General features: G+C 45.8%; 1 protein-coding gene across 5 annotated transcripts in view; it reads right to left on the bottom strand.

Moving 5' to 3' along the window:
* TBL1XR1 (TBL1X/Y related 1) overlaps positions 1-27,021 on the bottom strand; it is a 190,531-nt gene that overhangs the window by 20,865 nt on the left and 142,645 nt on the right. For 4 of the 5 annotated variants that reach the window (XM_083504263.1, XM_083504266.1, XM_083504264.1 and 1 more), the window contains exons 3-5: positions 15,777-15,879; positions 6,349-6,494; positions 2,807-3,026 (exon numbers count right to left, since the gene is read on the bottom strand). In XM_083504263.1, the coding sequence (XP_083360389.1) occupies positions 2,807-3,026; positions 6,349-6,494; positions 15,777-15,834 (424 nt within the window). In that variant the 5' untranslated portion in view covers positions 15,835-15,879. The remainder of the gene's footprint in view (positions 1-2,806; positions 3,027-6,348; positions 6,495-15,776; positions 15,880-27,021) is intronic. The other variant, XM_083504267.1, reaches the window with a different exon arrangement.

A 27,021-nucleotide genomic window follows, 5' to 3' on the forward strand; every position in this document is an offset into this window, starting at 1 on the left:
CAGAGTAACCTTAGACCAGTCACAACCACCCTGTTTAATTGACCTCAGAGGACTGTTTTGATTATACAAGTTAGGGGAACCATGTTGATGTATAAGGATGCAGAGAAAAAAAGGACAAGAAAGAGGTACTTAGGTGTGCTGGTTAATTTTGGGCATGTTTGTCCTGCACCTGCAACTGGTTAACCATGTGAGAGTGAGTCAGCAAGCATGTGAGAGTGACTTAGCACAACCTAAAGTATAAATATCCTTGTGTTTGAAGCAAGTTTGCTCTTGGCTCCTGCCCTGGGCCAGAGCCTAGTCTGTGTTGGAACAGTGCAAGAAGGTATGCTGCTGGAAAGACCGAGAGGGGGCAATGACAATAAAGATATTATTATTATTATTATTATTATTATTATTATTATTATTATTATTATTTATTATTATTATTTTATTATAACTGTATGGCTGTGAATCTGCTTTATATTGCCCATAAAGGGACTGACTGGTGTTTTTCTGTTTCACTGGAACACTCTGCTGGTGTGTTGAATGGGCACTCTGTATATGCCCCAACAAAGCATATATGCTATCACAAGATCTTTGGAGGTTTTAGTAACAGTGAATAATAATTGCCTTAAGAGCAAAGCCAAAATATTTCTTGTGTGCATACAAATTATGTATTTGTCACCGCATGCATTTTTTATCTTCATTGTTCGTGTACTTTATTACGCTAAAGAGGTGGTTTCTAGGGTGATGCAGGGCTGAGGGCAAGACAAGACCACCTTAACTCTGATTTAAACATACGCTGTAATGGAAAACTCTCCTACCCCCATACAGATCATGTTGCCATATTCAGCTAACTCCACAGAGGTGTGTGGCAAACCAGTGGCTAATCATGACAAGTTGCTTTATTTACTTTGGCAAGGAAGCCATATTTAATCCACATTGGCCTGTCTGTTTAAACAAGCAAAAGTCAACAGTTTTGAGTCTAAGCTGGTGGCGACGTTTTTCTAGTATTTCAAAAGCATATTGAAACTCCAAAAGGTGAAATCAGATTAAGCCAAGGGAGCCAAGGACAGAAAGTTATGGTTAGTAAATGCAATCCACTTCCTATTTTGGAGATCTATTCACAACCTTTGCAAGTCTGGTGACTAATTTAAGAGTGACCTGTCTGCAAAAAGCACACATGCAAGATAGAGGGTAGAGGGGCAGCTTTTCCCCCAAGTCATCTCAGCATCCCTCGCACTGGATACAGAAGCTACATAAATCCTTCTTTCTGTAAAGGCAGACAGAGAGCAGGTATCATTTGCGTTTCCAGCCAGTAGGGGTGGCTGGTAAATCACATTATCTTTAGACCAGTAGTCTGGATTTCTAGCATAAGCGGCAACTCACAGCTAACAAGCCAAAAAAGAAGGGGGGAGGAGCACCAACAGTCCCCCTGGCTTTTAAATCCAAACATGGAAAGGAATGGAGACATTAGTTTTAAAGAGAACGTGTGTTTCCGCAGGTTTACCAATGCAAATAATAGCCATGTGTTGGAAGCATACTATAGGGGAGAGCTTGGGCTCACAGTTAACCTTCCACTGCCAGCAGAGGCCAGCTTGCTGCTGGGAACCTTGCAAACAACACTGGTCTGATCCTGCAAGGCGCTCGTGTGTTTTTTAAAGCAAGAGTGAAATCAGGATCAGTCAACAGTTTTGCTTAAACTGTTGAGAGCCAGGCATGTAGTCTTGCTTTGCAGGTTTAAAATAAACCAGTAGACTGTGGGCACAGTAAGTAAATAAGAAGCAAGCCACACAAGGTGGGACTCTGCTAAGCCTGAATTTAGGATTTTGACTGTGTTTCGTGAAGAATGTGCTTTGTGTCTGGGACCTTCAATGCAGGCACACTTGCCCAGATGCCATTCTGCCGGCTGAAAAATGTTCCGCAATCGTAGGAATTGCAACAGTAATTCCACCCTCCGATGCTGCATTTTGTGATTGGTATAATTCACATGCCTGTCTGAGAAGACTGTGGGAACGGAAGACAGCCTTATCTCTCTTCTGCTGTAAGTACTTTGTAATGTACTTTTGCTTTTACAGTGGTACCTCAGGTTACATACGCTTCAGGTTACAGACTCCACTAACCCAGAAATAGTACCTCGGGTTAAGAACTTTGCTTCAGGATGAGAACAGAAATCGTGCGGCGGCGGCGCAGAGACAGCGGAAGGCCCCATTAGCTAAAGTGGTGCTTCAGGTTAAGAATAATTTCAGGTTAAGAACGGACCTCTGGAACGAATTAAGTACGTAACCAGAGGTACCACTGTACTTTGTTCTGTTTGTTCTCTCGGAGCAGAAGAGAATGGTCGCCATTATGCTGTAGTCTGTACATAGTGTGTAAATAAATAGATTAGACTACGATGTTTCACGCTCCTTGCTGTGTTATGCTAGATGATTAGTGTGCATAAATCAAGGTGGTTTATGTCGCTGAGCGCACTGGATGAGAGGGGAGATGCCTTTTCTAGTGTTGCGCATACCGGAGGATGATCGGAGTTGTAGCAGGCACCCCTGGGCGTTTTCCAACAAATTGCAACAGCTGGGAAACGTTGCAGATAAAAAAGCGTGCACGCATTGGGAACATGGTGCTTTGAGCAACACTGTCCACCCCCAAGCCCCCCCCTTTCAAATGTTTACAAACATTTGGTGCAGCCGCGTCCCGATCATCCAGCCAAATTTGTTCACTCAAATACCGGGGATGTGGAGATGCTTCGTGCAGATGGCTCTGCGTGAAATTCGGAACTTAACGGCAAGAGCACAGCCGCCTAATCCTTCTTGCGTGCCGGCTTACTTACTTGCTAGAGTGTGGGCTCCATTTTCCTCGCCGTTCGCAGTGTTTTCGCCATTCTTCGCAGACCCCTGCTGGTTTGTCGGAGCCGCCGCCGCAGCGGCCGCTGCCTGTTGCTGGGCGAGTTTGTCCCTGTAGGCCTGCTGTCTCGTCTGCACCACATCGGGCATCACGGCGTCTATCAGTGAGAGAGACTCTATCGGCCTACCATCGAACAAAGTACCATCCTGATTTGGAGGTTGAGGATCAGAGAGAGAGAGAGAGAGAGAGAGAGAGAGAGAGAGAGAGAGTTTAAATTGCAGGTCAAATTTTTCATCGATAATCTCAGGGCAGGATCGTAAACACATCTGTCCTGACGATAATGATTTTTGACCACTGCACAGAGTACTTTGCAAAGTGTTTTTAAAGCAAGAGCGAACTCAGGATCATTGGTTTTTTAATAAAAAAAACTCTAGGGGCCCTCTAAAAAGGCGTCGCAGGGCGAGGACAGAATGGGTATGCGGGGCCAATTGTCCTGTGAAGTTACTGAATAATATCTGTCTGTAAACAAATGAAGATGCCTTGCAAAGAGTCAGTCCAGTGCTCTGCCTCCAACAACGTCTGAGGGGAGACCCCGCCCTTGACCTTGGGGTTGCCCAATAACAGAATCGGTGGCAAAAGCCCCCCTGGGCTACTTTCATTTCACCCAGGCTGCCCCCTAAAGTTGATGTGCACTGCCATTCAGATGGTGTGCATGGATCGCATCTTGTAATTGACTATGCGGGGTGACTATGTCCCCACCCCCAATATTTTATTCAAGTTGGCACCCTCCGGTTGTTGGCACCCGTCTGTCTCAAGAGATCATGGAGTGCACCTCTGGGGATGAAGCCAAATCGCTCCGTTAACAGAAACCTGGGGCGCAAGCCGGGGCAGCGTGTATGGAGGTCCTGGGCAGCCCATAAGGCAAGACCCCAATCGTGGCCTCATAGCCCAAAGGAAAGTGGAGTGATACGTCTGGCACCAGCTGGGCTGCAGAAGTTGCTGGACGGAGACATACAAGGCACCAGTCAACTGTCTTAGGGACTGCACTGTGGATCGGTGCAGGGTTTACTCAGCCTTTTCTTCTCAAGGCGGATATCTTCTCCTAGATGAGCTACCTTCCCAGGTTGACGAGCCCCCTATACAGTGGTACCTCGGGTTACATACGCTTCAGGTTACATACGCTTCAGGTTACACACTCCACTAACCCAGAAATATTACCTCAGGTTGAGATCGGGCTCCGGCAGTGCGGCGGCAGCAGGAGGCCCCATTAGCTAAAGTGGTGCTTCAGGTTAAGAACAGTTTCAGGTTAAGTACGGACCTCCAGAACGAATTAAGTACCGTATTTTTCGCTCTATAAACACGCACCCGACCATAACACGCACGTAGTTTTTAGAGGAGGAAAATCCGTAGGCATGCCACCCGTAGGCATTCCCTCCATAACACGCACAGACATTTCCCCTTACTTTTTAGGAGGAAAAAAGTGAGTGCTATGGTGCAAAAAATACGGTACTTAACCCGAGGTACCACTGTATACAAACAATAATATGAGCCCATGCCCAGTGAATGGCCCTGGAATTCCAGGTCTTAGGGGAAAAGAAACTATTCCGACCACAAGACTGGAGAGCTTTTTCAGGCAGATTCCCTATCATTGGGAATCGGGTTGTCATGCCAGTCAGATTTCCAGCCTAGTGCTGCTGTTAGTGAACACTGGGTTGGCGCATTTGCACCCACTATTTGATCGTGGATGAGGGGTGCTAACTTGACCTGAGAACTGGGTGGAAGGACTGGGAGAGCGGGACCTGGCCCAGCTCAATTTGCCTTGCTTCTCAGCACAGGAGACTAATGTATTTTCATAAAAAATATCAGGACATATGTTTAAGGGCAATATAATAACGCATACATTTGCTTTTGTTAAGTACTGCTGGAAGGCAGGGGACACACCAAACTGAACTTGAAAGTATCTCCTCGAAAACATGTCCTTTGGCTTGTTTTTAGAAGCTGGGAGGATGGGGCAACTCCTTGTGGCGGGCTGCTTCCCTCATTTATTCTCCGTTCTTCCCCTGGACTCGTGTCCTTCCCAGAGATTTCTTTTCACCGTGAGAGTGGTGAATGCTCTCTCTGTTCTCCAATTCAAAAGGAAAGGAGAGGGATATCAAAGGAAGGTGGAAATGGCCGCTGGGCCTCAACTGAAGTGTTGAAAAGGCTCTCCTTGTGCAAGGCGAAGGGACCACCTGAGTTACTAGGCAGAAATAAGGGACTCTGGTAAAATACCTGCTTGCTAAGGAGGGAGAATGGCTGACGTGCACAACTTCAAGATTTCAAAAGTAGAAACTTTCACATCTTGAAGAAGGGAGGAGAGGAAATACTCTGAGTGGGGACTTCTTCAAAAAAAGTTTTATTTATGTATGGAAGGGTTAGTGAGGAAAATGGTGAGGTGCGTTGCTTTCCATTAGACTAGGAAAGCCAAGGACAAGGACGCTAAGCTATTTTTGCAGAGGTGGGTGTGGCCAGAGACAAAAGAGGGTGGAGCCAGAGCAGTGGACATGATTATTACCTCTGCGCAGTGGTCTGCATTCCAGCCACACGCAAAAACAGAGTTTCTACGCCCCTCCACCCAACCCGCCACCTCTCCATCATCTTTCCAGGCAAGCATGAGACATTAAGGGCAAATTCCAGCCACCCAAAAGCCCTCAAGGAGGGTGTGGGACAGGGCTGATGGAGGCTGTGGCCTGGGGAGTGTCTCTAGGGCTGCCTTCAGGCCCCAGACCTGAGGTTCTCTACACCTGTCTCTGGGATAATGCAGTGTGTATGTGTGTGTGTGTGTGTGTGTGTGTGTGTGTGTGTGTATCTCCAAAACAGAAACATCTTTGCAAAAGACTGGGCAAAATCACTAGGCCAAATGAGAGCAAATTGAAACCAGAGTGTCCTTAAAAAAAACAACACAATCAACTGGGTTCCCTCCCCAATTGTTCCACTGCCTCATTGGTGTTGTTTGAATGACCACAGCTGGTGGCACTTGTGCATGACCTCCTAAATGAAGAGACATCAACTTTGGCAGTGCTTTGGCCAGGTGTGCACTGCGACAGGTAGTTCCGAGCTTTTGGCAACTGCATGCCATGCTTTTTGCAGGTGAGGGTGCTTCTGTCTGCACGCTCTCTGAATTCCTTAGGCTCGCCCAGAATCTGGTCACATGCAACCTGTTCACGTGAACATTGAAGGAACTTTAATATATGATCTCTGGAGGACCAGCAGTCTGATAAAAGAATACACAAACACCCACCCACACGCAATATGGCAATGAATGACTGCGCTGATTGAGGCCTCCATAGAACTTTGTATTATTCCAACCTTCTTTGATAAGAAAAGGTCTGGTGAGCAGGACCTACAGAGGATCTAGCGTGAAAGCAAACCATCTAAGCAGGACAGTCAAAGAGGAGAGAGCAACCCACTTCCCCAGGGTAATGAAACCCTCTGCAGATATATGAAAGCACTTGTCATCATCTATAGCCAACAGGAGACTTGCCTTACCTCATTAATACTGACTTCCGCCTCTACATACTGCAAGCCTTTCTGGATGATGGAAATCAAAGCAGCAGGGGGTACCAGGGCACCGTTGATGTTAGACTGGCTGATATGGCTCTCGATGCCAAAGGTAAATGCTGAATGAGAGAACCCTAAAGACAAGGGGGAGGTTATAAGGATGTGCTCATACACACAAGAAGCCTTAGGCCAGTGATGGCCAAACTCTACCCTCCAGCTCTTTTGGGACTACAACTCCCATCATCCCTAGCTAACAGGACCAGTAGTCACGGATGATGGGAATTGTAGTCCGAAAACAGCTGGAGGGCCAAGTTTGGCCATCACTGTCTTAGGTTGTCAGGCTGCGGCCAGCAGGTCTGGCCTGGAGTGTCACACACTGGGAGGGAAAGAGCACAAATAAACTTTTACTGAATGGCAGGATTCGTTCTCAAGGTTTATCTACCAAAGACCACAGCAGAGAATCTTACCTAGTCACGCTAGTTATGCTGCTTTGCTGTTACCCAGTGAATCAATTATTTCCTTTATAAACCTTGGTCAAGTCTATCAACCCCCCAAGTTCAGGTGAGGCATTGAAATTCATTTGTTTATTTCTCTTTCTCTCACCACCAACCCGGGCCGCATTTCCATTTATTCCTAAATTGCATAGGACAAGGGAGAATATATGCCTACAGAAGGGAGGATTAACTTCACGACAAAGCATTTTAATTGCATGAGCACACCAGCGCCAGGCGTGCGTTTCTTCTGCGTGCCGTTTCAAGGGCAGCATAATTATCGTTTTGCAAATAGGAAAATTAGGATTACTGGATGCTAACAGTGTTATTTATTTGCTTGCCCTGAAAAGGTAAATCCATTGTGAGAAAGTGATTCATCTTAAGCTGTTACGGTTTTCCACTCGTAGGTAATTAGAACCTCAGAAAGCTCCCCTTTTGGGACGTTATAAACAGTTGCTTTATAGCCGTTGGGATCCAAAATTTTGCACAGATACTGGAGAACAGAGAGAGAGTGATTTCACAGGTATTGCAGCAGTAAAGATAACAAGACCCAGGAGGCAGAATGGGGCTATGCAAATTAAAGGGCGGGGCTATGCAAATAGGAAAAGTGTTCCCCCAGGCAGCAAGTTTACTCTGTTGAGGGGAAGGGGGAGAAAAAATTACAATTCGCTAGGCCAAAACTTGCTTTCCATCTTGGACCAGCGTTTGAAATTGCCAGACGCATTTTCCACCTGGCTATCGGCCACTTGCAACCAAGTGAAGACGCCTGGGTGCCAAGATGGAGCCTGACGTCTCCACCACCTGGGAGAATCCTTGGATCTTGCCTGTTTTCACACACTAACAACACATCCTATCGAATTCTATCCGTTGTATTTTATCTTCATGAGATAAAAGGGCAGTACACAAATTGCAATCACCATCTGAACAAATTTCAGGAACCACAAAGTCATTCTGGAATATACGACTTTCGAGCCATCTTGGCCCCCAAAGGGCAACTAGACATTCCATTTTGCTATGTGTTATCAGTTTTGATACTGGTCAGATCAGCTAGTTAATACGAGTGCCGAGGCTCACCTGCCCTGCTTTGGATGTTCATGTGAGGCTATAAGAACAATCAGATCTGGGCTATATGCAAACAACCATTTCCCTGCACAAAAATCTGGTTCATTGGTCATAGGATCCGGATTTTGTGTGTGAAGGCCAAATTTGAATGCTATGGCTTTGCATAGGCTGCTAGCCCTGTCTGGGACATTGGCTGTTTCAAAGTTATAGATGCTCCAGAAAATGCCAGGGCAGTCACTCAGTGGCTTTCTTTTCATGGGGTTCAAGACCATCCCCCCTCCCCCTTATCTGCCCTGCCATGGGTGGCTTTCGATAGAAGTCCTTCGGTTTGATGATGAAATAAATAAATAAATAAATAAATAAATACATACATACATACATACATACATACATACATACATACATACATACCACCCCACCCATCTGGCTGGGCTTCCCCAGCCACTCTGGGCGGCTTCCAAAAAAATATTAAAATACTGTAATACATCAAACATTAAAAGCTTCCCTAAACAGGGCTGCCTTCAGATGTCTTCTAAAAGTTTGGTAGTTATTTTTCTCTTTGACATCTGGTGGGAGGGCATTCTACCGGGCGGGGGCCACTACCGAGAAGGCCCTCTGCCTGGTTCCCTGTAACTTGGCTTCTCACAGCGAGGTAACCGCCAGAAGGCCCTCGACGCTGGACCTCAGTGTCCGGGCAGAACGATGGAGGTGGAGACGCTCCTTCAGGTATACTGGACTGAGGCTGTTTAGGGCATTAAAGGTCAGCACCAACACTTTGAATTGTGCTCGGAAACGTACTGGGAGCCAGTGTAGGTCTTTCAAGACCGGTGTTATATGGTCCCAGCAGCAGCTACCAGTCACCAGTCTAGCTGCCACATTCTGGATTAGTTGTAGCTTCCGGGTCACCTTCAAAGGTAGCCCCACGTAGAGCGTATTGCAGTAGTCCAAGCGAGAGATAACTAGAGCATGGACCACTCTGGCAAGACAGTCTGCTGGCAGGTAGGGTCTCAGCCTGTGTACCAGATGGAGCAGATAAACATCTGCCTTGGACACAGAATTGACCTGCGCCTCCATGGACAGCTGTGAGTCCAGAATGACTCCCAGGCTGCACACCTTGGATTATTAAAGTGGATAAGAGAGAAGCTTTCCTCCTGCTCTCTCTTTCAGTGAAGCCAAACACTGGGAGATTCTGCACAGGCAAGATGGAAAAAATAAAAATGTGTGCAGAGAATGAAATTTGTGGAGGACAGGACTGCCCTTGGTTAGTGGTCACTGCGGTTATGCTCTACTCCATTGTCTACACATCAGTTGCTGATGTCCAGTTTTCAGGCTTCCCATAGGAATCTGGCTGGCCATTGCAAGAACAGAACTGCGGACCAGATGGGCTTCTAGGTCCAGCAGGCTCTTCTTTTGCTCCAAGAGATGTTGTTGCTGAAACTTTTCATAGAATTGTAGAGTTGCAATGGACCATTAGCATCATCTAGTCCATCCCCACCTCCCGCAATGCTGGAATCTTTTACGCAACGTGGGGCTTGAACCCACAACCCTCATGCTCTACCGGTTGAGCTGTCCCAGAGCTTGCGTTTCATTTGTTGCTGTTGTTTTAAAGTTACGAGTTGAAAGCCACTTGGAACAATTGGGGAAAAGCAATCTATACGTATTTTAATGAATTAAATTGGGGAGGGAATAAACAAAAGAATCCAGAAAAGACAGTGAGCTGGGGTTCAGGAGTATGAGCATGAGTGTGGGGAAACCCAACATCATCAAGCTAGTTCTGTTAGGTCCAATGATCTGTCCCACCAAGAACTTCCTAAAAAAATCAATGTGGAAAATGTAAATTTCCTTGCACATTTTCATATGTAGGTGCTACAAAACCCCAGCATTCTGAAGCGCAAAATTTCCAGAATTCCAAAATTTGGTGCACGTGAGTACCATGGACATATCTAGGTCAGTCCCCCAAGTAAGACAATGGGCAAACAAGCCTATAGCATTTGTATGTGAAACTTATCATTTCACTTTGAATTTGTGTACCGCCTTTGTTTATTATTCTACACAAGGCGGTTTACAAAATATACAAGAAAAGAAAAACACCTTACAATAATCGGATCCCAACACAAAAAGCCACAATAAAATGTAACTTTAAAATTGATTAAAGGTAAAGGGACCCCTGACCATTAGGTCCAGTCATGACCAACTCTGGGGTTGCGGTGCTCATCTCACTTTATTGGCCGAGGGAGCCGGTGTACAGCTTCCGGGTCAAGTGGCCAGCATGGCTAAGCCTCTTCTGGCAAACCAGAGCAGCGCACGGAAACGCTGTTTACCTTCCCGCCGGAGCGGTACCTATTTATCTACTTGCACTTTGACATGCTTTTGAACTGCTAGGTTGGCAGGAGCAGGGACCGAGCAACGGGAGCTCACCCCGTCGCAGGGATTTGAACCGCCGATCTTCTGATCAGCAAGTCCTAGGCTCTATGGCTTAACCCACAGCGCCACCCGCGTCCCGCTTGAAATGGATTGACATCTATCAAATAAAGTAATATTCAATAATCTAATAGAACAGAACAGTACACGATAAAATTAACTCTCAAAACAGCAGCAAATAATAATTAAACAGAATTTCGCTCTTAACAATTACAATAATTATCGTCAATGCAGCGAGCATCAATTTTATGGATCATGGTTGTTGTTGTTTTAAAAAAATCTGGGCCTGAGCGGAACGACTTGTTAAGGCTCACCAAAAAGGCAACTTTCTCAAAATTAAACAAGACTACAAGGGAGCAAGGCAGGACAGTGTAAAGGAGAGAAGGGGTGCAGATTGTCTGCCACAGGTACACTGCTTTCAGTTGCCTTGGCACGCACTGAGTAACTAAAACAGGTATTATAAGCAGGACATAAACATTACTAAAGGTTCTGTGGGTAGCTAGGCTTTAAAAATCGCACACCACTGAGTTCAGCTGCCAGGCGCCGGCTTTCTGCCATCCCTGGAAATAATGTGTGTATTCATCTCATTCCTGGACGCCGCACTCGCTAGCACTAATGAGCCACTGTTGAGCTGGCACTGCTGTGATTTATCATGGAGACACCCCACGCAGGATTTTCATGGTTGCAGAGCCAGGGTCGCAGCTCTCTGAAAAAACTGCTTCCCTTTCCAAACACTTCCCTCGTGAAGGCAACCCTCTCTTGAAGGCGGTCCAATCAGACGAGGAGGGCTTTGGAGCGAGCTTTTTTTGGGAACTTAATTTACTCCCGCTTTGGGCTAACGTGCAAACAATAGAAGGAATGAATACATTTTCCAGTTTGGGCTGAATTAAGCAGAATGCTACGGCTACTGCAGGAAAAACTGAAGAGTGGGATTTTTCGAAGATAAACATTACATCCTACTGAGCAATTCATCCACATGAAGTGAGAGATTAGAAGTCACCAGAGTCCCAGTTAGGACTCTGAGGGGCTGCTACCTCAGGTTAGACCAGGAGATGTGATCTCCAGCTCACAGCCTGTGGGGACAGCATCTCAAGCTGAAAACCCCAGTACTGGTAGCAACCATTTTAGGTGTGTCCAACTGATGTGTGATCACCAACATGCAGGTCCTTTTGGATCCAGAAAAGAGTGGGACAGACATGAACGTTCATTAAGACCTTCTTTGGAGTCCTCGGCCCAGTATACCTGAAGGAGCGTCTCCATCCCCATCGTTCTGCCCGGACACTGAGGTCCAGCTTCGAGGGCCTTCTGGTGGTTCCCTCACTGCGAGAAGTGAGGTTACAGGGAACCACGCAGAGGGCCTTGTTGGTGGTGGTGCCCGCCCTGTGGAACACCCTCCCATCAGATGTCAAGGAAATAAACAACTATCTGACTTTTATAAGACATCTGAAGGCAACCCTGTTTAGGAAAGTTTTTAATGTTTCATCATGTTTTTAATATTCTGTTGGAAGCCACCCAGAGTAGCTGAGGAAACCCAGCAAGATGGGTGGGGTATAAGTAATAAATTATTATTACTATTACTATTACTATTCCCTTGTTCTGCTGCTATTGAAGGAGGAACTCAGGAAACTGGCTTATATAGAATCAGACCATTGCTCCATCTGGCTCAGTTTTGTCTACACTGACTAGAAGCCGCTCTCCAGGGCTTCAGGCAGCGGTCTCTCTCAGCCCTACCAGCACATTTCAGGCATTAAACCTAGGACTTTCTGTAGGCAAAGCAAATGAGAGGTGTGTGGGTTACCAGAAACAGGACATCCTCTGTGGTGGCCCCTTCCCGCTCTCCACAAAGAGGATAGCTTGGCAGCAAATCTGTTGTACTTTGATTGCCAGGAGGAGGGAAATGGGTGGGTGGGGGGTTGCCTCGTGGCCTTTTGGATTTCTTTTGTTTTGATTTGGATTAACTACAGGTCCCTTCCAATAATAGTAATAATAATAGTTTTATTATTTATACCCCACCCATTTGGCTGACCTGCCCCAGCCACTCTGGGTGGCTTCCAACACATATTAAAACGTAATACGGTAGAATGAAGAGCCTTGAACCACTAGGAATCTATGTAACTGCTGCAAAACCCACAAAATTATTATCACGCTTACATACCACTCTCACGCCAGAAATGAGCTGGGTCGACCACATCTCAGTTTAAAAAGAAAATAAAAATTTAAAGGGAATGTTCTACTCTGCTTTTGCTAGGTTTTTGCTCCTTTGGATGTGGAGATGGTTCCAACAACATGTGAGCCATGCTAGCGATATCTCAGCAATTCTAAAAGGTAAAGGTAAAGGGACCCCTGACCATTAGGTCCAGTCGTGACCGACTCTGGGGTTGCGCGCTCATCTCGCTCTATAGGCCGAGGGAGCCAGCGTTTGTCCACAGACAGCTTCTGGGTCATGTGGCCAGCATGACTAAGCCACTTCTGGTGAACCAGAGCAGAGCACGTAAATGCTGTTTACCTTCCCGCCAAATTTATCTACTTGCACTTTGACGTGCTTTCGAACTGCTAGGTTGGCAGGAGCTGGGACCGAGCAATGGGAGCTCACCCCGCCGCGGGGTTTCGAACCGCCGACCTTCCGATCGGCAAGTCCTAGGCTCTGTGGTTTAGACCACAGTGCCACCCGTGTCCCCTAGCAATTCTAAAAGTGGCCGAATAAACTTCCCAACCACTTGTTGTAAGACCGAAGTCCCCACTGAAGCTCTAGGTCTCTCCATTAAAATTGCTCAGTTTGTCTGATTCACACTAGTCTAGTCAATCTATAGTTTAACCTCAAACTTTTTTTTGCAAAAATAGCAGACAATTCACCAAAATGCTCAGGAGGGTGAGCTCTTATCAGGTACAAAGAACCCCTTCCCCAAGGAATATTCCCCATACCCCACTTTTTATAGTGTTCCCTGCGGTTTTTCATTATTTTCTATATACAACTCAGTATCTTCTGAAGAGACAAAAATGAATCCAACACCGTGTGAAAGAGTACGCAGAAAGTTTCGATTTTACATACAACATGCAATTCAAGATTGCATGTCCAGAGGAGGGCAACCAAAATGGTCAAAGGCCTGGAAACGATGCCTTATGAGGAACGGCTAAGGGAGCTGGGCATGTTTAGCCTGGAGAAGAGGAGGTTAAGGGGTGATATGATAGCCATGTTCAAATATATAAAAGGATGTCACATAGAGGAGGGAGAAAGGTTGTTTTCTGCTGCTCCAGAGAAGCGGACACGGAGCAATGGAGCCAAACTACAAGAAAGAAGATTCCACCTAAACATTAGGAAGAACTTCCTGACAGTAAGAGCTGTTCAACAGTGGAATTTGCTGCCAAGGAGTGTGGTGGAGTCTCCTAGTTTGGAGGTCTTTAAGCAGAGGCTTGACAACCATATGTCAGGAGTGCTCTGATGGTGTTTCCTGCTTGGCAGGGGGTTGGACTCGATGGCCCTTGTGGTCTCTTCCAACTCTATGATTCTATGATTCTATGATTCTATGATTCTAAGATGCACACTGGGCCAAAATAAGTTGAAGTTTTGTTTGAAAATTGGAAAAGAATCAACACCTGAGCACGCATATTTTTCCCACACTTTTTTTTTTAAGGTAAGTCTTAACAAAACTTCCAGTGCATGCTTTTTTAAAAGTCTATTTTGATGTACAAAACATGATCCTAGTCAGAAACAACTGGCGTTCTGTGTGCTACAATCCAGGTGAGCAATCTCCTTTCTGTGTAGCTTAATAATAATAATAATAATAATAATAATAATAATAATAACAACTTATTATTTATACCCCGTCCATCTCGCTAGGTTTCCTTATTACTCCTCTCCCTGCAATATACCACTTCCATAAGAAAAACCATTCGTGACGGCAATTTCCACTTGGGGTACCATATGCTGCTTTTGCATTAAAGTTGAGCACATTTTTGAGCCAGACTGGGCAGAATTGACAGGTTATGGAATCCAGCTTTTCAGAGCACAAAATCCATCCCGCAGACAAAAAACGATTAGAACTGAAAAATTGGAGGTAAAATAATAATAATCAAGAACGCCTTTGAAAACAAATACACCTTCATTCCTGGCAGAATGAAGTCGGTGAAGGTACTAGGCAGGACTCTCTGGGAAGCTTATTCCAAAGAGCAGGGGCTACTACCAAAAAGGCCTCTGCCCTGGAAATTATTTCTCTTGAAACTGGTCAATGCATCTCACAGCTGGTTTTGGAATAATAATCTTCTTGAGCATTCTGTATTAAGCCAATGTACTAAATTACGAGGGGTAGTCAAAAACTCACTGAAAAACACTGCTGCTTTTAAATAAGTACAGTGGTACCTTGGTTTGCATATGTCTTGGTTTGCATACAATTTGGATTACAAACACGTCAAACCCGGAAGTGCATGTCCCGGTTTGCAACCTTTTTTGCGATTACAACCCATTTTTTGGATTACAAACAAATTTTTTTTGGAGGCCCCATTGGCGAAAGCGCGCCTTGGGTTACAACCTGTTGTGGTTTACAAACGGGCCTCCAGAACGGATTATGGTACCACTGTACACAAAGCAGGGAGAAAAGGAATACTGGAAGTTCAGCTCTAGGAAGAACAATATTTAGCATCCATATAGCAGTTCGGATTAGTAAATAATGCTTTACCTATAGATATTTATTATATATTTAAAGCACCCTTCAACTCAAAGGGTTGCCTGCAACATCTAAAATGAAATGCAATGTTTCACCATAAAACATTAAAAGTGACATAAAACATTAAAAGTATTAAAACGTGTCCCAAAACCATCGCTAGACATGTATCAGCAAGTCATTCAACAGGAAACACAACACCTCCATTGCCTAGAGCAGTGTTTCCCAAACTTGGGTCACCAGGTGTTTTTTCGGACTACAATTCCCATCATCCCTAGCTGGCAGGACCAGTGATCAGGGATGATGGGAACTGTAGTCCCAAAAAGCTGGCGATCCAAGTTTGAGAAGCACTGGCCTGGAGGAACAAAAAATGTCTCCAGCTGATATTTGCATCTCCCCCAAGAGTTAATTCTACAACCAGGGTGCCACTGCAGAGAAGACTCTCCTCTACACCCTCGCTAAATAAATAGCCGTCATTGACAAGACCACCGGCAGAGCTTCACTTGCAGATCTTAAGGCGTAAGTTGGCAAAAATTGGGATAATATGGACTTGTAATAATCCTTATATGTAACCATGTTAAAGTAGGCCATTGTCATCGTCCCCCGGCCAGACAATTTGAAAGCAGATGGGAGTTTGGGTAAGAGAAATTGCCTTGGTGAGTCATACTCTAGTCTTTCAGCCACTATGCATGTAACATAATACAGATCCTGAAGGATGTCTGAATATTTGTTAAATGCTGCCCCCAAAATGGATCCCTGAAAGAATTATTAGCCAAATACTCACCGGACTCTTGCAAGTATCTATATACGAGGAAGTTAACCTCATCACTGCTTATACTCATCTTTATGCCCGCTTAAACCATGAGGTCACAACGAAGGATATAACCCTGGACAAAGCAAAACACAGCAGGTTAAGAATCTGAAGGTGAACGTTACTGCTCTTTGTCTCTAGCAACATATACATAAATAATAACTTAATGGCACATTAACTTGCACTTTTACAGGTGCCACACACAATGTTCATTCTGCTTTTACAAGAAGTCTCTCCTTTAGTGTGGCAGCACCTGTACTGTGGAACTCCCTGCCTCTTGAAATTAGGCAGCCACCTATTCTTTTAGACACCAGCTGAAAATGTTTCCCTCCCAGGAAGCCTATCCAGACACATGGATTAGTTATATTTCCTTCAAATGTTATATTGATTTATCCCTTTGTTTTTAATGATGATTTTATGCGTTTTTAAAATGAGTGCGCATTTCAGTCACTTTTTTATATATCATTATCGACTTGTACTATGCTTGGAGCATTTTCCAACTGAACAAGCGGTTTATAAAGGTTCTAAATAAAGAAATAAATGCAGAGCCTGCCGTTGCAAAAGCGACTTAAAGGTGTAACTGCAACCAATGTCTTCTGGGTAAGGCAAGGCAGCAGATGGGGAAAATCCAGGCAGTATTTATACATGGAGAAATTATGCCATCTACGCTCCTCGTCTGATTCCTCCATCCAGATACTACAAGTATAAATGTTCGAGGTAAGGCCCATGGTAAGGCCCATGGGCGCGGGTTGCACTGTGGTCTAAACCACAGAGCCTAGGGCTTGCCGATCAGAAGGTCTGTAGTTTGAATCCCTGTGATGGGGTGAGCTCCCGTTGCTCGGTCCCTGCTCCTGCCACCCTAGCAGCTCGAAAGCACACCAGTGCAAGTAGATAAATAGGTACCGCTCTGGTGGGAAGGTAAACAGCGTTTCCATGTGCTGCTCTGGTTCGCCAGAAGCGGCTTAGTCATGCTGGCCACATGACCCGGAAGCTGTCTGTGGACAAACGCCGGCTCCCTTGGCCTATAGAGCAAGATGAGCGCCGCAACCCCAGAGTCATCCGCAACTGGACCTAATGGTCAGGGGTACCTTTACCTAAGGCCCATGGAAGCAGTTTCTACACCACAAGGGTAAAGGACGATATTTGGGGAGCATCAAGGATATTTTCACTTGCACTGCACATTACTAGAATTTGAGTGATTCACCACTCAGGCTGTTGTCACAATATTTTTAAAAAACGGCATTATCGTTCACCTATATATATTGCAAAGGTTGGATCAAAGTGTTCTCTTCCAATACCGATCAAGGAAAACAGGGGTAGAATAATAATAATAATAATAAACCTGGCAGGCATCCAAGCTGACGAGAGATTTCCTATCCAATGGACAAAAGGTGGCAGTGTAACATAAAAAATGAAAATAATTAATGGTGAATGGAGGATTTTAAAAAAGGCAAGGCTGTGAAATGAATGGGCAATTTTCCCAAGGAGGACATCACAGTGCAAACTGCCTATACCTGCCTGATCTATGTGTGCAGATTTAGAATGTTTCGGTGGGCTTCCAGAATAAATATTCCGCCTTCTCTCCAAGGTGATCCTTTTGTCTTTTAAATAAGGGAAGCGATAAGTTTAGATATAAACCCAACCGCTTAGCGCAAGGCCCTCTCCCCAGCACACACTCCAGCCTGCGGTACAACTTTAGAGAGGTGTTTTTCTCCACGCTGTTGCAAGAGGCTGGGACTCCGGTCTTCCCAAAGAACAAGAGAAGCAGCTCAAAGTATATTTTACATCTCTCTTCAGAGACCAGGCCTTCTCTTCTGGGTGGGTGCTATGGAAAAAGCCATTATCTCTTAAAAGAGATACTAACTTTTTCTATAATATTTTCCACGGTGCCTGGGCGGCTATTGCAATGAACACATTCTCTCCCAATCTTCAAAGTACGACAAACACATGGCCTGGCTAAATTTACTCATGAGTAGACAACATACACTTGCCGGTTTTAAGGGGCCGCAAAAATCCGAAGCAGCAACAGGCGGAGGTCATTAGGATGAAGAACACACACAAGTTAAAGCTCTGGTGTGTACACATGATGTGCAATTTTCAAATGAGAAAAGATTACATCAATGCAATCACTCTTAAGCTCTGCTCCTTTGTCGTCATCCCCCACCCTCACACGATCCCAAGATTCTGGACCTTTGCAGCAATGTACACTCTTCACATGATCTGGAGCCCAGTTTCGTAAAATGAGGGGGAAAAGCTGCCTGCAGGCTAAAGTTGCAATATTACTACTATTACTACTACAGTGGTTCCTCGGGTTACAGACGCTTCGGGTTACAGATGCTTCAGGTTACAGACTCCGCTAACCCAGAAATAGTACCTCAGGTTAAGAACTTTGCTTCAGGGTGAGAACAGAAACCACGCGGTAGAAGCGGGAGGCCCCATTAGCTAAAGTGGTACCTCAGGTTAAGAACAGTTTCAGGTTAAGAATGGACCTCCAGAACGGATTAAGTTCTTAACCCGAGGTACCACTGTACTACTTGTACCTATTGAATTTGTGTAGTCCCCTACATCCATAGATCTCAGGGCGGTTCACAACTTAAAATTAAAATATATAAAAAACCACAAACTACGTAATAAAAATAAGAACAAAACATAAATCTTCCCTGTTGTGGTCCTGGGCTGTTTAAGGCTTTATAGGTCCAAACCAGTACTTCGAATTAGGCCCGGAAATGAATTGGCAGCCGGTGCCGTTGGAACAGATCTTTGTGTGATAAGGTCTGAAAAGGAGTTCCTCCCATAGTTGGTTAGCCTGATAAGCCGTGGTTCTTCCTGCAGAGAGGTTTCTAAGCACATTCAGTAGATATTTCCCCCTTTGGGGGGGGGGTTGGCCCTTAATTCGTTCTGGACCTGCATTAACAACCCTAAAACTTGACCCGAACAAGCTGAAAAGCATCTGTGGCAAATTATTACAACTCCCGTTCCATTAAAAGCCATCGTGATACAGCCCATCTCTTAGAAAGGAAAGCAAAAGTAACACGATATAATTTTTACAATGTTCTCAGGAAGTTGCGGGTCATAGCTTATTAGACAGGGAATTTCCCAGAGGTGCAGAACTGAAGTGAGCTGTGGTTTGGATGATGAGGAAAGAGAAGATTATTTGTTTGGAAAATGCACCCTTCTCAGGCCTCTCCAGCCTTTGTTTACCCTCCATTAGCCTCAGCCAGCACATGCTGATGGGAACTGCCATCCAAAACATCTGCAGGAAGCCATGTTGGTGGAGGCTGAGCTACAGCAAAGAACCCCTCTTCTCCTAATTAACGGGGCACCGATTTTACCATCTGCTTGTACTTAATGGCTGTGGGGCCTAACTTTGGCTGGAAATGCTCCTCTCCCCACACCCTTCAAGATTTTGTTGGTACAACTCAGATTCTGTTGACGTCAGGCTGAACCTGTGGCCCTCCAGATGTTATTGGACTCCAACTCCCATCAGCCCCAGTCAGCACAGCCAAGGGGTGGGGGATTATTGGAATACGGTATCATCTGAAAGGCCACAGGTTCCTAACCCCTGGAGGAAAGGGAAGCTCGGGCTTGGCTGGGCGATGCTCAAGTTTTGGGACCAGTTGCTGTATGAAGACTGGCCGACTGCACTTCGTATGTTCAATACAATACAGCATTGCATTGGAATTACAGCGAGGAACAACCCAATCCCAATGAGTGTTTCTACACATTTCCTTCCCCAATTTTTCCTTCATAACAACCTGGGGTAGGGGTGGAATTTAGGCTGGGAGATAGTGATTGACCAGTAAATCATCCATTAAGCATCATGTGGCTGAGTGGGGAATGGTCCAAGTCTATCGCTTATACGCCCATCCCGGCTGTCAATGGGCGAGGGCCACACAGCAACAGCTCTAGCTGGGCAAGCCAAATTGCTCCAAAATGATAAACAGTTACTTCAGATTTCCATCCCCGGTGCCAAGTTTCAAGTCCTGCGTAGCTTTTATGGCCAAATTATAAATATCTAATACCCAACAGAGGAACGTAACCCCCCAAAATGCTGACATAACGCATCACAGTGACTGTGAAGTGCATCAAGTGTTGACAATGACCTTCTTCACATCTTAAGGATGAGAAAGTTATGGCTGGGAAGTCTTTTGCAACACATGGCAGAGCTGGATTTTGTGAGAGTCGTCAGCTTTTTTCCCTTCAAAAAAAACAACGATCCGCTCAGAGCAAAACAGTGCAATGGGTTAGTGGTGGAGAATCCCCCCCCCCCATTGCCATGGGAAATAGGGTCTATTTTAAAGCTGCAACTACAGATGTCGTGGCAACGTTGAGTAGTATGTTACTCAGTGTGTGCATGTTTTCTCAGAGGGTAAAGGTAAAGGGGCCCCTGACCATTAGGTCCAATCGTGGCCGACTCTGGGGTTGCGGCGCTCATCTCGCTTTATTGGCCGAGGCAGCCGGCGTACAGCTTCCAGGTCATGTGGCCAGCATGACAAAGCTGCTTCTGGTGAACCAGAGCAGTGCACAGAAACACCGTATACCTTCCCGCCAGAGCGGTACGTATTTATCTACTTGCACTTTGACGTGCTTTTGAACTGCTAGGTTGGCAGGAGCAGGGACCGAACAACGGGAGCTTACCCCGTCATGGGGATTTGAACTTCCGACCTTCTGATCGGCAAGTCCTAGGCTCTGTGGTTTAACCCACAGTGCCACCCGTGTCCTGTCCTCAGGGGGAGGATTATTCAAATTTAATTGTGGGAGGCTCAAGCTTTCTAGGTGATGCAAGCTGTGTCTTTAAGCTTATTTTATCCCTTTGCGATAAAGAAGGAAGGAAGGAAGGAAGGAAGGAAGGAAGGAAGGAAGGAAGGAAGGAAAACTGAGACACGTGCTGGTCTTCTGGGTTCAAAAATCAATTCTTCCATGTGCCTACCTGACTTCTTCCAAATTGCTTTGCCTTTAGGTTAGATTTCTGCAATGCATTATATATGGCGCTGCCTTTGAAGATGGTTCAGAAACTGCAGGTGGTACAGAATTCAGCAGCCACCCTGTTCAATGAGCAAGCGACAATAATCCTTGCCCGCTGGCTGCCAATTAGCTTCTAGTCCCAATTCAAAGTTCTGGTTTTGACCTATAAAGCCTTAAATGCCCCAGGACTGCAATATCCCAAGGGCCGCCTCTGATCATATGAACCAACCTGGACCCTGCGATCATCATCTGAGGCCCTTCTTCGTGGCCCTCTCCACGAGAAGTCCGGAGGGTGGCAGCAAAAGAAAGGGCCTTTTCCGCAGTGGCTGCCTGTTTGTGGAATGCTCTCCCCAGGGAGGCTTTCCCGGTGCCTTCATTACGTATCTTTAGGTGGCAGGCAAAAATGTTTCTCTTCAATGCGGCATTCGGCTGATTAACACTGGCTTTTTAGACGTGCTTGTGGGAGGGTGTGTGTGTTATTGTTATGTTTTTATGACAGTGGATGCTCGGGTTGTGAACGTGGTCCATGCACATTCGCAACCCGCAGCTTTCGTAACCCGCAGTGGCGCGTCTGCGCACACGCGGGTTATGATTCAGCACCTCTGCGCATGCGCAAAGTGCGATTTAGCATTCCGGTACTTCTGGGTTTCGGCGGTCCGTAACCCAAAAAAAACGCAACCTGAAGCATCTGTAACCCAATGTATGACTTGTATGCATTTCGTATTCTCATTTGTATTTTTCTGCTGTGAACTGCCCTGAAATCTTTGGATGAAGGGCAGTATACAGATTTAATTAATTAATTAATAATCCCCGCCCCCCAAAATGGAGAGACTTTTTGGAGGGTGGGGAATCAGGGACTGCTAGAAAGGCGAGCCAAAGCCAGCTGGAAATGGATAATCTGGCACTCACCTACCTCTTCAGCTACAGCCCATGGCCAAATTTCCCATGCACGCTCCCCTCACACCACGGACGTTTCAACAGCAATTTATTCGGTGACAGGATCAAGGCCTTTTTCTGATTTATCCGTGAAGCATTATTATAAATTACGCCAAGTTTATGCAGAAGGATAACTTCCAATGAGCCTCCCCTTAAGTTTCAATAAACTGCCCTAGCGTAACTCAAAGGAGAAATGAAGCTGGGTGGAATCATCCATCTAAAAGTCATTAAGGAAGCAAATTTGTATAATGAATAGGTGGTTCATACATTTTAAATGCATTACATCTTTTATCGGGATGTATTTATTAGGTATCAATTTGAATTAGGACTGACATCAAACCCCCCCACTTCCTCCTAAGTTCTTAAATATTGCCTCCTGCTAGATGTTATTGATCGACTCCTCCGAAGTGTTGCATTCGGGCTTTCAAATATTTCGTGGGCGTGGAACAAATGAGCTTTGCGAGGTGCTTTTCTAAGCTTTGAGAGAAGCTGCTAGCGGAAAGCTTGCACTTTTGATTTCTAAGGAGAGGGTATTTATAGCCTTGGTGCACCGCGATACTTAAACCTCTGTCCGGGAATGCCTTTTTAACCAAGAAGTGTTTTCACAAATTCTGTAGATTAGGAAGAATCTAAAGCAAAAGCTGTAGCGCAGTCTTGGTTGAGCTGGACTGCCTCAGACGTTACCATTTCTTCTAGCTTCTCATTCTAGGATCTCGGGGAATCTGTGGCTCTCCAGATGTGCCTGGACTCCAAAACCCATCAGCCCCCACCAACATGGTCAACAGTCAGGGATGATGGGACTTGCTGTCCATCAACTTCCTGGTGGCCATCGGTTCCCCATCTCTGCCTTAGCCAATGCCTTTTCAACAACATATTAAACAGAAAGCCTTCGGTCCAGTATACCTGAAGGAACGTCTCCACCCCCATCGTTCTGCCTGGACTCTGAGGTCCAGCGCCAAGGGCCTTCTGGCGGTTCCCTCACTGCAAGAAGCGAAGTTACAGGGAACTAGGCAGAGGGCCTTCTCGGTAGTGGTGCCCGCCCTGTGAAACACTCTCCCACCAAATGTCAAAGGAAAAAACAACTACCAGAAGACATCTGAAGGCAGCCCTGTTTAGGGAAGCTTTTAATATCTGAAGGACTATTGTATTTTAATATTTTGTTGGAGGCCACCCAGAGCGGCTGGGGAAACTGAGCCAGATGGGCGGAGTATAAATAATAAATTATTATTATTATTATTATTATTATTATTATTATTATTATTCCACCTTCCAGAAAGTAATGCACATGTGGATGTCAGCCGTTGTTATTTAGGCACTCACACAGGCAAAGGAATGTAAAATAAATGAATGCACGCTCCAAGATCTTTTATAATTGGGAATGATTCACCTTCGTTCTCATTTCGGGCAGGCAAACGAAGCATGAGTCGCTTTGGTCATTTGCTCTAATAGTTTGATATTCAAATCAATAAGGTTCCATTTTTTAAAATCTTTGTTCCGGTCAGCCCAGTTCTCTCGCTTCCACTTTTGTTTGTCTCTCCCCCACCCCCAAACCCATCATTTTTTTACTCCTAGCAGCAGCCTGCTGCTGTTGTTTTACCCCAGGCACTCTCTTACCCCTGTTTAGCTTGAGCTGTGAAACTGTCTGCGCAGCCCTATGGGTGCTTATTTGGAAGGTCGGTGAGCTAAAGCTGCAATCCTATAGGCAATCCACTGACCCAGCAGTCCCTTTCCCCTATAAGCCTGCATTATTCTCAATATATATACTCTGCACCGGGTGCCTTGCCAGAAAATACACACAGTGTCTTGAAAACCTGAACCCAGAAAGCATGTGAGAAATTGTGCAAAGCAAGCAAATGGACTTATTTTTGCATGCTGCTGAAGTGCATATATTTTGCTGCAAGGGGTGTGTGTGTGTGTGTGTGTGTGTGTGTGTGTGTTTGCATGCGCCCACATACAGCTCTGATCATACTCTTAAGCTTCTGTGACCTAATTTAAGGCAGCCAGCTCCAGCTCTCTGGCCCAATCTGAACAGAGGAAGCAAGTGATATGACACAGCCAGTTTGGAATTTTCTAAAGAAAGAAAATGACAGGGTGGTTTTTTGTTTTGTTTTGTTTTTGCTTGTTTATTTTTGCAAGAGCTGGGAGGAGGGAGAGCTTAGTTTAAGGGAAACCAAATGCTAAAAATGATAACCACATCCTCGCTGGCTGGCCTGCAATGCTGGGCACAATGTTCCCATAAGCACGTCACATCACTCTTGAATTTCTAGCCTAACAGGTGAAAATGCAGACAAGGTCTACTTTTCAAATATGACTGGAGCAAAGCATTATTCTGGCTACTGGATGAGGCTCTACCCACCAACTCCAACCCCAGGAACAAGGGAAATACAAGTGAAATAGGAGAATTCTGTGTCCATGTTATCTAGACGGAAAACTGAACCACCTTCCAGTTCAGAACTGGATTGGAATCTTTTTTCGTAGCAACCTGCTGACATTTTGCGAGAGAATAAAATTCTGGCGACCAAGGAAAAGCGCAAGGGAATGAGATGTCGGGTTATTAGAACACTAGCCTCTTGTCTGTAAAGGCGGTGTGCAAGCTCTCTGGAAAGGATATGCAAAAGAAGGTGCTTTTGTGCAAAAGTATTTATTATTTATATTGGGACGCAGGAGGCGCTGTGGCCTAGGGCTTGCCGATCAGAAGGTTGGCGTTTCAAATCCCCGTGACGGGGTGAGCTCCCGTTGCTCGGTCTCAGCTCCTGCCAACCTAGCAGTTCGAAAGCACGTGAAAGAGCAAGTAGATAAATAGATACCACTGTGGCGGGAAGGTAAATGGCGTTTCCGTGCGCTGCTCTGGTTTGCCAGAAGTGGCCTAGTCATGCTGGCCACATGACCCGGAAGCTGTACGCCGGCTCCCTCGGCCAATAAAGCGAGATGAGCGCCGCAACCCCAGATTCGTCTGCGACTAGACCTAATGGTCAGGGGTACCTTTATTTATCATATTGGTACAGTGGAACCTCGGTTTTCAAACGTTATCCATTCCGGAAGACTGTTCAAGTTCCGAAAAACATTCGAAAACCGGAACATTTACTTCTGGGTTTCCAGTGTTCAGGAGCCAAAACGTTCCAAAACGGAGGCATTCGGGAACCGAGGTTTGACTGTAGCACTAAAAAGGTGCTATCCAATTTAAGCAAACTGCGTACAGGTAGTTTATTTGCAATGTAGCCCATTCTAGGACATTGTCACCAGCATAGTAATAAAAGGGTCCCGAAATTTCAGCTGCTTACGATTTACAGTTTTCAAAACAGTGAGGTAGAAGAGATGAAAATAACACCTACAGTGGTGCCCCGCAAGACGAATGCCTCGCAAGACAAAAAACTCGCTAGACGAAAGGTTTTTTCATTTGCGATTTGCCTCGCAAGACGAATTCCCCTATGGGCTTGCTTCGCAAGACGAAAACGTCTTGCGACTTTGTTAAACCGTTTAAACCGTGCTTCGCAAGAAGAAAAATTCGTTAGACGGCAAAAATTGCGGAACGAATTAATTTCGTCTTGCGGGGCACCACTGTATATATTTCACATCTGGTTTCAGATAGTACATGGGTAGCCAAGTCTAAAAGGCCCGGGACACAAATTTTCATGGCCCTCGGGCAGCTATGGTGCCTCAATTTCCATAAGTATTGTATTTGGTGTTAACTCTGGAAGTGTGTACTCGATTCTGACCAAACTAAGCCTCCTAGAACACAATATACATCAGGAGGATTAATTTGGTCTCTCTCTCACACACACACGTCATAAGCTGAGTTCTTCCACACTATCTACCAACTGACTCCCCACCATATCTTCTATTTTTTATTTTGCCAACTAGAAATGCCAAGGATTGAGCCCATGACCTCATGCAGGCCATGCAGCTGCTATACCATTAAACCACAGCCCTTCCCACTATGAATGATATTGAAATGAGAATGCATAAGTTCCGAGCATGCCGAAATTGAGGTGAAATGTGAAGGGTTCCACAGAGAGGGCAAGTGGGGAGACTTGGAGTTGACAACCGGAACTATCAGTGTGATATTGTTTAGTATTAGTAATCCAACAGTAATATAAATGGATTTCTGTGTTAGAATTAGAAAAAGAAAAAGAAATCAACCACCAAGCATATATGTGCTACTATGTGTCAACAGCACAGAATGAAAAACATATCCATCTCCTAGGCATCAACTAGGCGATATATCGATATACAGTCAAACCTCGGATCCCGAACACCTTGCGACTCAAAAACGTTTGGCTCCTGAATGCCGCAAACCCAGAAGTGAGTGTTCTGGTTTGTGAAGTTTCTTTGGAACCCGAACATCCAACGCAACTGCCGTGACTTCTGATTGGAGCTTCCTGCAGCCAATCGGAAGCCGTGCCTTGGCTGTCGAACGTTTTCGGAAGTCGAACAAACTTCCAGAACGGATCGCGTTTGACAACCAAGGTACGACTGTATCGCCCGGGACCGGTATGAGGAGCAGACCGCAGTGGCGGCTTCACTCACTGGTATATCGCTGGTGAAAGCGCCACTGCTCCCCAGTCCCTCTGCTAGCAGCGTCCACTAGAGTTCCTTCCTCCAGTAGCGCTGTGAGCAGAGGGACTCAGAAGCAGTGGCAGTTTCAGTGGCAGATATATCGCTGAGTGAAACCGCCATTGCACTCTGCCCTCATACGATGCAGAGGGAGAAACAGGCGCCAACACAGCTTGTTCCTCCCTCTGCATCTATAAACTGCTCGACTGAGGAGTGTGCAGTTGCCCTTATCTCAGCCAAACAGTTAAAGTAGCCCCCAGTCCGGTGCTGGCTCCCGTGAGCCGGTGGCGGGGGCGCTCCACTCAGCTGAGAGGACCGCGGTTGACACTCCCCGCAGCGAGCTTTTAATGGAGACCCTATGTGCTGCCCGCTCGCCTGTGAGTGGCAGGAGCGCCGGGGCTGTCTCACCTGGCGAGGGGGAACCTTCCCGATCCCCAGCTGAGCTGCGCAAACAAGCTGCGTTGTCCCAGTACCTCAGGATGCGAACGGTATCCGTTCTGGAGCCCCATTCGCATCCTGAAGCGGACGTAACACACGGCTGAGCGTCTCGCCGCTTCCACGCATGACGTCATTTTGAGCGTCTGTGCGAGTGGCAAAACCCGGAAGTAATGCGTTCCGTTACTTCCGGGTCGCCGCAGAGTGCAACTCGAAAATGCTCAACCTGAAGCGTATTCATCCCGAGGTATGACTGTATATTGCCAAACCACAGTGTTTGGCTCACAATGCACTGCGATGTTGAAAAGGTGACATCGCCCAGCCCTAG

This window comes from Podarcis liolepis, assembly GCF_965112155.1.
Source record: "Podarcis liolepis genome assembly, chromosome: 5".
Lineage (NCBI taxonomy): Eukaryota > Metazoa > Chordata > Lepidosauria > Squamata > Lacertidae > Podarcis > Podarcis liolepis.